The 10,993-nt window shown below is 31.8% G+C and overlaps 1 protein-coding gene across 1 annotated transcript; it reads left to right on the forward strand.

The window, feature by feature from the left end:
- The first annotated feature begins 6,544 nt into the window (after positions 1–6,544).
- On the forward strand, positions 6,545–10,993 carry Reg-5 (Rhythmically expressed gene 5). Its single transcript, XM_961858.5, has 3 exons — positions 6,545–6,716; positions 6,772–6,943; positions 10,447–10,993. The coding sequence occupies exons 1-3, from the start codon at positions 6,612–6,614 to the stop codon at positions 10,803–10,805; spliced, it is 636 nt and encodes a 211-aa protein (XP_966951.1). The 5' UTR covers positions 6,545–6,611; the 3' UTR covers positions 10,806–10,993.

The following is a 10,993-nucleotide window of genomic DNA, read 5'->3' on the forward strand; positions in this document are numbered from 1 at the left end:
AGAATAAAAATAATAACTTGGTAATTTTTCACTTATTTCCGAAAAAATTGCAAGGAAGAATTCCGTTTATTTCACAAGAAAACACTCAAAAAAGGCAAAAATACAGTCACTTTCAACAAAGTTTTTAGCTCAAGGCGCTCTTATACATCATTTTTTCTATAACTAGGTGACAAACTATTGCTTAGTAACTTTGTCTCGAATTTTTTGGTTTGCTGACGAAAATAATTTCGTTTCATTTGGAAAAATGTTCGAAAAAAAGCCAGATTTGTTCAAAATTTGACAAAATCTCACAAAAAAAAAACGAATTTTCAGATTCAAAAAAGCAAAAATCAAGAATTTCTCTTAAGAACGCGAACATTTTTGACATTCTTGACATAATTACGGACTTTTTTGGTCCACTTTTAGCAAAAAATATGCTTCCACATGCGAAAAAGTCAAAAATAAACACTGATTTTTAAATAATTTAAAATAAATAAATAAATAATCTGTAGACACCAATTAAGAGAAAAAATCCACTAAATCACTAAAGCAATCAATTTTTCATCGACACACCTACTGAGCCCCCAACTGTCATCAATTTTAATAAAATTATTCACTTAATTACGATATTATTTAAATCACCTCTCAACACAAAATTAATTTGACGCCATAACAAGGAAACAATAAACAATAAGACGAATCAAAAAATTGGTAAAATCCCACAATTTTAACAAATTGTCCAAACTTTCTCTGAGTCATGAAAAATTAGCATAAAAATCGCACCGGCGGCGCTGAAATCAAACAAAAGATGGTGCGTCGCCAATCAGGCGCCAGATTCTCGACAAGGCCGCGACACGGCCTTCTTGATCCGGTTCGGTCATAGTTCAAGTCAGTGGCGGTTCGTTGAAATTTCGGCGTTGGGTCAAGCGACGAACCCAGGAATTGTGTGTTTTTTGGTGTGGAATTACGTCACAGAATTCCACAACAATAATAACAAAATAGGATCATTATTTATGGCCAATGTGTGAAATGTTATTGTATATATGCAAAAGATTTCATAAATTTTACAAAACTATAAGTAGAATGTCAATGCCGACTGCGACACAATTCGAGATATTATTATTGTTTCAATTTTCTGAGATGGGTCGGCCCATGCCCATGATGGGTCACGGCTGGTGAGTTGGAGGAACCTTGCCATCAAGAACGCGTGTTCGTCCTTATTTACATATTCATACAACAAATGCACCACTTCGGCCCTGTTCAAGCCTTGCATTAGCATATACAGGGTGCCTCCAACTAAACTACCGTCTTCTGTAGCTCGGTTATTAGCAAGGTTGGACTTTTGATATTTTGTAGACGTTATTTATACACTACGACGTATTTTAGGAAAATATTTTTGTTTATACAGAGCGTCCCAAAAAAAGAATAACGTCATAATGATGATGATAATGATAAAAAATTCATAACTCGAAAACTAAAAGTCGTAGAGCAATGCGGTTTGTTCCACTGAATTCAGCGGCTTTTTTTCTGTATTATACCAACATTTAACGAGATCTAAAGTTTTAAAATTTTTTGCAAAAAATTAGGATACGTATTTTTTATAGTAAAAAATTTTATTCAATAAAAAAATTCATAACTCGAAAACTTAAAGTCGTAGAGCAATGCGGTTTATTCCATTGGATTCAGCGGCTTTTTTTCTGTACTATACCAGCATTTGACGAGATCTAAAGTTTTAAAATTTTTTGCAAAAAATTAAGATACGTATTTTTTATAGTGAAAAATTTTATTCAATAAAAAAATTCATAACTCGAAAACTAAAAGTCGTAGAGCAATGTGGTTTGTTCCATTGGATTCAGCGGCTTTTTTTCTGTATTATACCGGCATTTGACGAGATCTAAAGTTATAACAATTTTTGCAAAAAATTAAGATAAGTATTTCTTATAGAGGAAAATTTTATTCAACAAAAAAAATTCATAACTCGAAAACTAAAAGTCGTAGAGCAATGTGGTTTGTTCCATTGGATTCAGCGGCTTTTTTTCTGTATTATACCGGCATTTGACGAGATCTAAAGTTATAACAATTTTTGCAAAAAATTAAGATAAGTATTTCTTATAGTGGAAAATTTTATTCAACAAAAAAAATTCATAACTCGAAAACTAAATGTCGTAGAGCAATGCGGTTTGTTCCATTGGATTCAGCGGCTTTTTTTCTGTATTATACCAACATTTAACGAGATCTAAAGTTTTAAAATTTTTTGCAAAAAATTAAGAAACGTATTTTTTATAGTGGAAAATTTTATTCAATAAAAAGATTCATAACTCGAAAACTAAAAGTCGTAGAGCAATGTGGTTTGTTCCATTGGATTCAGCGGCTTTTTTTCTGTATTATACCGGCATTTGACGAGATCTAAAGTTATAACAATTTTTGCAAAAAATTAAGATAAGTATTTCTTATAGAGGAAAATTTTATTCAACAAAAAAAATTCATAACTCGAAAACTAAAAGTCGTAGAGCAATGTGGTTTGTTCCATTGGATTCAGCGGCTTTTTTTCTGTATTATACCGGCATTTGACGAGATCTAAAGTTATAACAATTTTTGCAAAAAATTAAGATAAGTATTTCTTATAGAGGAAAATTTTATTCAACAAAAAAAATTCATAACTCGAAAACTAAAAGTCGTAGAGCACTGCGGTTTGTTCCATTGAATTCAGCGGCTTTTTTTCTGTATTATACCAACATTTAACGAGATCTAAAGTTTTAAAATTTTTTGCAAAAAATTAGGATAAGTATTTTTTATAGTAAAAAATTTTATTCAATAAAAAAATTCATAACTCGAAAACTTAAAGTCGTAGAGCAATGCGGTTTATACCATTGGATTCAGCGGCTTTTTTTCTGTATTATACCAGCATTTGACGAGATCTAAAGTTTTAAAATTTTTTGCAAAAAATTAAGAAACGTATTTTTTATAGTGAAAAATTTTATTCAATAAAAAAATTCATAACTCGAAAACTAAAAGTCGTAGAGCAATGCAGTTTGTTCCATTGGATTCAGCGGCTTTTTTTCTGTATTATACCAACTTTTCACGAGATTTAAAATTTTCAATTTTTTTGCTCAAATTTCCTGAGTAATAAAATAAATTCACTTACCTTCAAAGTGATGAAAAAACAATTTTTTTTAAACTCACTCCAGCAAATTTTTATGGACTTTTATATGTCTTAACAACCCACAAAAGTTGTTAAAAGTCCACAAAAAGTCCATATGTTCGATTTTTTGATGTTTGATTTTTTCAATTTTCGTCGCAGTTTTTGTCGATTTTGGGTACCCGGAACTTTTGTTGAGCAATAGCTCCGGAACTATCAGAGATAACCCCATAAAGTGTATTATCGTTGGAAAGCTCTTTAAATTATCTATCTTTTTCAAAAAAAATTATTGTTCTCCGACTAATAGTTTTCGAGCAAATTGGAGACAAATGCAAAAATTGGTAAAATTTTAAAAAATTCATAACTAAAAAACTATTCGGAATTTGGCAATTTTCTCGATGCCAATCGATTCCCCGGATCATTTTGCATGGGTTTGGATCAAAACAGTTCCACTTTTTCGAATAGTTTAGGCGTAAATGAGAAAATAAAAAAAATTAAAAAAAATAACACCCCCCCCTTAAAATCGGTCAATTTTTAAAGTGTCTCTAAATCAAATAAAACCGATTCTATCTTATAGATTTTGATGTGCTCTTTCCGATCTAAAAAAGCGTTTTCTCCTAACTCTTTTAGTTTGGCCGTAATCGGCGTTTGAAAATTGATAAAAAATAGAAGGGACATGTAATGAGCACAAAAAATAATAGCATGCCATAGTTTTTTTGGACACTCTGTATGTTTGATCAAAAATATTTTCCTCGTAAATACACACAAAATAAAGCCGGGAATTTGTTGGTGGGAAAAAATACGAATATAATTTATTTCATTATACAGGGTGATCAAAGTTTAGGTTAGCCATCAGAATTAAATTGAGAATCAAGAACGCGTGGGTGTGTCTTCATGCTTGAAGCTTTTTCATTGACTTTCGTTTTACTACAACAGTCAGACCTTTGCATTATCATCAAGTCAACGATCTTTCACTACTACTTTCTATCCTTGCCCATCAAAAGTGTTAATTAATCGGACAATACACGCAATAACACTTTTTTCCACTTGAGTTTCAATTAATAATTTTCATTGCCGTTGCTTTCTTTTCTTGAAGAAGAAGAATTGAAACTGGCTGTGCCACGGTCAAGGCTTTTATTGAAGCAATTAGCGATAAATCGTGAAGAATTATTGTGTTACGTTCTGGAGAGTTTTTCGAGATTTCTCTCGAAAGCGAAGCGTTATTTAATTAATTTTCATTTTATGGACAATTATTGTAGATTTATTTAAACATAAATTTTGGTATTACTGCATTTACAATACGTGTATGTGTTAGGTAATTAAATTGAAAACACAGCCTTGACTCTACTTTTAGTGCGGTTTATACTTGAACCTGAATCATTCAACTTTGCAAAAAAATATATAATAAAAAATTAAACCAATTTGTAGGCAAAAATCAGGCTTCGTCTAATTAGAATAAATTTCTGAAATTTCGGACGTCTCATTTCGCAAAAAGCTTTTACAGCAATAATTTATTCGAAATTTTTCAGGTTTTATCGCACTTTTTCAAGTGATAATTTTTTTGTCCTTACAGCTGGCTTTTTAACTCGAGAACATGTTTATTAAGTGCTTGAAAACGGCATAAAATTGCAAACTAACAAAATTTTGGATAAAAAAATGCAAAAATAATGCCACTTAATCGAAGCCAATTGCGTTTCTCTTTAAAAAATGGTCAAAACAATTGCTTTTTCAACTCAATAATTTAGTGAATTTTCAGCTAAATTGAAAAACAACTTAAAAAAACTGCAAAAATCGCTATTTTTTCGGTTTATTTTTGACAAATTTCTGTGTGAAAAACCAGCTTATAGACAGAAACAATGTTATTTTAATGATTTCCGAGCTGATTTTGACAAAATTCGGTAAAAAGTTATCGTTTCAGAATAAAAACTGACTTCAATTGGTGATATTTTAACTGACTTTTGATGAAATTTGGCAAAACATTCGTGCTCCAGACTGAAAAACGCACTTAAAAAAAATAAAACAATGTCTTTTTTTATTTTGATTTTTTTTTCGAAAAATAAATGAGTGATTGGGAACGCACTGGAAACTTAGTTTATGTTTTTTCCCCCAAATATTAGGCTAAACTTTCTAAAAGTCAAAAACTGTGACAAATTTTTCGAAAAATCGGATTTTTTTTCTTAAAAACGTGTTTCAAGACAAAAAATACAAAAATAACACAATCTTTGCCCCAATTTTTTTATTATTTTGAGCTTCGCAAAATAATTGTGCTCAAGTTTCAAGCAATTTTCAACCAAATTTAGCCATTTTTGAGTATTTTTTGAAGAAAAGTTAGACAATTAATTTCACAAAAAATGTGCTAAAAGCTTAGTTTATGGTTTTTCCTCCTAATATTGGGCTAAACTCTGACGAATTAAAAAAAAAAACAAGCGCTTCTGTCAAAAAAAATGCCAAAAGTCAAAAACTGTGCCAATTTTTTCGAAAAATCGGAATTTTTTTGCTTAGAAGAGTGTTTCAAGACTGAAAAAAGACAAAAATAACACGATCTTTGACCCAATTTAGTAAATTTTTTAATTATTTTAAAGCTTCGTAAAAAATTGTGCTCTAATTTCAAGCAATTTTCAACCAAATTTAGCTATTTTTGAGTATTTTTTGAAAAAAAGGTAAACAATTAATTTAAAAAAAATGTGCTGAAAGCTTAGTTTATGGTTTTTCCTCATAATATTAAGCTAAACCTTGACGAATTTAAAAAAAAACAAGCGTTTATATCAAAAAAAAATGCTAAAAGTCAAAAACTGTGCAAATTTTTTCGAAAAATCGGATATTTTTCCTTAAAAACGTGTTTCAAAACTGACAAAAAAAAACAAAAATAACACTCAATTTAGTGTGTAGCTTCAAGCAATTGTCGACCAAATTAGCAATTTTGAGTATTTTTTGAAAAAAATTTGACAAATCAGTAACATAAAAAAATGTGATTATACTCTCAAAAAATACCGTTTTTGATTAAATTGCGCGATTTTTTAAACTATTTTGACATTTGTGAACGAAAAATGTGCCAACTGAAGAATTTTGACTTTAATCTTTCATTTAAAAATTCATAATAAAAATAGTTAAAAGTGGAGGCTGCCAAATCGTAGTATAAATATTTCTAATCAAATATTGTCGCTTCTCAACCTTCGCCGCATCAGGCCAATAATTGTAGAAAAAGTCCCAAGTCCAGTGTGTTGTTTACACGATTATCACTTCACCAAAACAGAATCGTGCGCCATATATCACTCGCTCCAAAACAAAATTCGAAAATACCGCGACCTCCGACCCAAAAATCCCATATTTTTAGCTATTACTAATCGAAATTTTCCAAAAAAGGCCGTGATTCACCAAAACAATCTTCACCGGACGCCGAAGAATGCGGATAATGACGTCAGAAACGGCATATAAGCTCGAGCGCACAGTGAAACGTGTTATTCCACAACATTGAACGAACGAACGCGGAAAAATGAAGTTTTTGTGTTTGTTTTTGGTGCTAATGTGTTATTACGAATCAGCGGTTGTTGATTCCTCGGCAATTCCCATGTGGGAGTTTTTGAGCAAAGATGAGAAAGTGAGTGACGGCGATTTTGGAAAATTCGTGATAAAATAATCAAATCTATTAATAGATGTCCTACTTGTACTCGATGTTCGCCAATCAGGTCGAGCAGTTCTGCGGCAAATCTACGATGGCTAATTGTAACAAGGAGTTGCTGAAGTACGGCCTCGGCAAGCTGAAGGACATGCCAGAGGATCATCTCGATGTCATGGACCCTTACCAGAGGGGCGCCAATGATATAAGTGAGTGGGCACATGAATTAATTGCTTCTAGAATTATACAAATTGCGTAAATTAATTTATTTACCAATTAAATTTAAAAAATAGGCGATTTCATGTATTCCGACGTTTCACTCATGCTTTCTTCTTTTTTGCTTCGCATTCAAGAAAGAGGAAATTTCACTTTATTCGAGAACATGTTCTTGACATTTCTTATTAGGTTTGCGCGGATTTTTTCGCCTCCTGCGACCTTTCAACACTTACAAGGGCACACTTTTCGGGCAAAATTCGCCAAAAAATCGATCATATTTTGATAATAATCGAGATAGCGTTGAAAAATGACGCATTTTTTGTCTTTTTCAAGTACAAATATTTAAATTAATTTTTTTTATTTTTTTTTGGAAACGCAATTATGTTGTAAAATTTTTCAAAAATCTGTCTGAAATGTTGTTTTTTCGGTCACATTTTCAGTCACAAACGCGGTTTTTTGCCAATAATTAACCGAAAAATCTCGAAATTTGTTCAAAAATTGGGCGTTAATTAAACGAAAGTTTGCTAAACCGAGCTGAAAACTCAATAAACTGGATCGAAAATTATTTGTTTTAGCACGTTTTTCATCAGAAAATGCGGATATTCAGCAAAATTGGCACAGAAAGACGGAATTTCGAAAAAAATTGCTGAATTTGGTCAAATCATTCATATTTTTTCAGTCAGGCAATTAATTATTTTATTAAATTTTCGCGAAAATACGAAAAAAATTGTTAAATTGCTTTGAAAATAATGTAATTTTTGCCTTTTTCAAGGGCTTAAACACATATTTAAATTAAAAACTTAAGTGGTATGAATTTTTTTATTGAATAAAATTTTCCACTATGACAAATGGCTACCCTAAATTTAGGCAAAAAATTTTAAATTTTTAATTCCTGTGAAAAATTGATATAATATGTAAAATGAGCCGTAGAATTCAATGGAACAAACCGCAGTGCTCTACGACTTTTAGTTTTTTTTTTATGAATTTTTTTAGTGAAAAACTTTGATCGCCTCTGTAGCCGGAACCGTTGCCCGGAGCGGCTCCGGGTTTAGTCGAAAAAATAGATAAAATTAAGCGCTATCAGATGTTTTTTTGTTCGTTGCTCTAAGTCTTACAGTTTCCGAGAAAAACGCAAAAAAAGGTTTCCATTTTCACTTTTTTTCAATTTTCAACCGCCAATTACGGCGAAACTATTAGAGTTATCGAAAAACGGAAAAATGGAGGATAACCGGAATAAAAAACTCTACAAAATGGCATAGGACTCAAGGCGATATCTCGCAAAAAATTTTTCAATTTTCAAACGCCGATTACGGCCAAACTAAAAGAGCTAGACGAAAACGGTTTGTTCGATCGTAAAGAGCACATCAAAATCTATAAGATAGAATAGGTTTCATTTGATTTAGAGACACTTTAAAAATTGACCGATTTTAAGGGGGGGGTGTTAACTTTTTTTTTATTTTTTTTATTTTCCCAATTACGACTAAACTATTCGAAAAAGTGGAACTGTTTTGATCCTTACCTATGCAAAATGATCCGGGGAATCGATTGGCATCGAGAAAATTGCCAAATTCCGAATAGTTTTTTAGTTATGAATTTTTTAAAATTTTACCAATTTTTGCATTTTTCTCAAATTTGCTCGAAAACTATTAGTCGCAGAACACTAATTTTTTTTGAAAAAGATAGATAATTTAAAGAGCTTTCCAACGATAATATACTTCATGGGGTTATCTCTGATAGTTCCGGAGCTATTGCTCGACAAAAGTTCCGGGTACCCAAAATCGACCAAAACTGCGACGAAAATTGAAAAAATCAAACATCTAAAAATCGAACATATGGACTTTTTGTGGACTAAAAACAACTTTTGTGGGTTGTTAAGACATAAAGAAGTCCATAAAAATTTGGTGGAGTGAATTTAAAAAAAAATTTTTTTTCATCACTTTGAAGGTAAGGTGTAGGCACAAATTTATTACTCAGGAAATTTGAGCAAAAAATTTGAAAATTTTAAATCTCGTGAAAAGTTGGTATAATACAGAAAAAAAGCCGCTGAATCCAATGGAACAAACCGCGTTGCTCTACGACTTTTAGTTTTCGAGTTATGAATTTTTTTATTGAATAAAATTTTCCACTATGACAAATGACTACCCTAAATTTAGGCAAAAAATTTTAAATTTTTAATTCCTGTGAAAAATTGATATAATATGTAAAATGAGCCGTAGAATTCAATGGAACAAACCGCAGTGCTCTACGACTTTTAGTTTTTTTTTATGATTTTTTTTAGTGAAAAACTTTGATCGCCTCTGTAGCCGGAACCGTTGCCCGGAGCGGCTCCGGGTTTGGTCGAAAAAATAGATAAAATTAAGCGCTATCAGATGGTTTTTTGATCGTTGCTCTAAGTCTTACAGTTTCCGAGAAAAACGCAAAAAAAGGTTTCCATTTTCACTTTTTTTCAATTTTCAACCGCCAATTACAGCGAAACTATTAGAGTTATCGAGAAACGAAAAAATCGCGGACAACCGGAATAAAAAGCTCTACAAAATGGCATAGGACTTAAGGCGATATCTCGCAAAAAAATTTTCAATTTTCAAACGCCGATTACGGCCAAACTAAAAGAGCTAGGAGAAAACGCTTTTTTAGATCGGAAAGAGCACATCAAAATCTATAAGATAGAATCGGTTTTATTTGATTTAGAGACACTTTAAAAATTGACCGATTTTAAGGGGGGGGGTGTTAACTTTTTTTTTATTTTTTTTATTTTCCCAATTACGACTAAACTATTCGAAAAAGTGGAACTATTTTGATCCTTACCTATGCAAAATGATCCGGGGAATCGATTGGCATCGAGAAAATTGCCAAATTCCGAATAGTTTTTTAGTTATGATTTTTTTAAAATTTTACCAATTTTTGCATTTTTCTCAAATTTGCTCGAAAACTATTAGTCGCAGAACACTAATTTTTTTTGAAAAAGATAGATAATTTAAAGAGCTTTCCAACGATAATACACTTTATGGGGTTATCTCTAATAGTTCCGGAGCTATTGCTCGACAAAAGTTCCGGGCACCCAAAATCGTCAAAAACTGCGACGAAAATTGAAAAATCAAACTTCTAAAAATCGAACATATGGACTTTTTGTGGACTAAAAACAACTTTTGTGGGTTGTTAAGACATGTAGAAGTTCATAAAAATTTACTGGAGTGAGTTTAAAAAAAATTTTTTTTTCACCTCTTTGAAGGTAAGTACTCAGGAAATTTGAGCAAAAAAACTGAAAATTTTAAATTTCGTGAAAAGCTGGTATAATACAGAAAATGAGCCGCTGAATTCAATGGAACAAACCGCATTGCTCTAAGACTTTTAGTTTTTGACTTATGAATTTTTTTGTTGACTTTGCAGTGATTTTATAATCGTGTACAACAAAAACAATTTAGTTTGTGGACTTTAGTCAAAACCACAGCGAAAAATCGCCAAATTGACACAAAAACTAAAACAAATTTTTTTCCAGTTTGGGACTCGATGATGGAAGGCCATGAAATGATGAAAACAACAAAATCGCGCCCTTCAACCACCACCAAACCCAACAGTTACGACGACGATTCCTTTGGCGACTACGGCGCCGCTTCGTCAAAAATCGACAATATATACAGGGTGGCCCCTCCTAAAGGCTTCGTCTATACAGTTCAAACGGGGACTCCCCAGTACATTTCCAGCCCTTACTCGAAATTCCAACAAACTTACACCGAAAAATACGCTGTTAAAGTGTACCCTGATGGGCGTCCGGTGCTGGAAAACACCAGCCAACAGCCCCAAGATGACGACTTGCGGCAGTACCAACTGTCCAAAGTGAAAATCCCCAACTTGTAATATTGTGATAAATGTATGTTTGTATGAATGGGTTATTTATAGTGTGCCTTGTTTTATTTATAGTGTGCTGTTTTTTATTTAATTTATTAATTGATCACTTTGTGATTGTGATTATGTCCAGAGTTACTGGAGGTTTTATTCGTACACTGTGTATGTGTCCAAGTATTCAATATATTGATCGGAATTAT

This window comes from Tribolium castaneum, chromosome 8 (assembly GCF_031307605.1).
Source record: "Tribolium castaneum strain GA2 chromosome 8, icTriCast1.1, whole genome shotgun sequence".
NCBI classification, from domain to species: Eukaryota; Metazoa; Arthropoda; class Insecta; order Coleoptera; family Tenebrionidae; genus Tribolium; species Tribolium castaneum.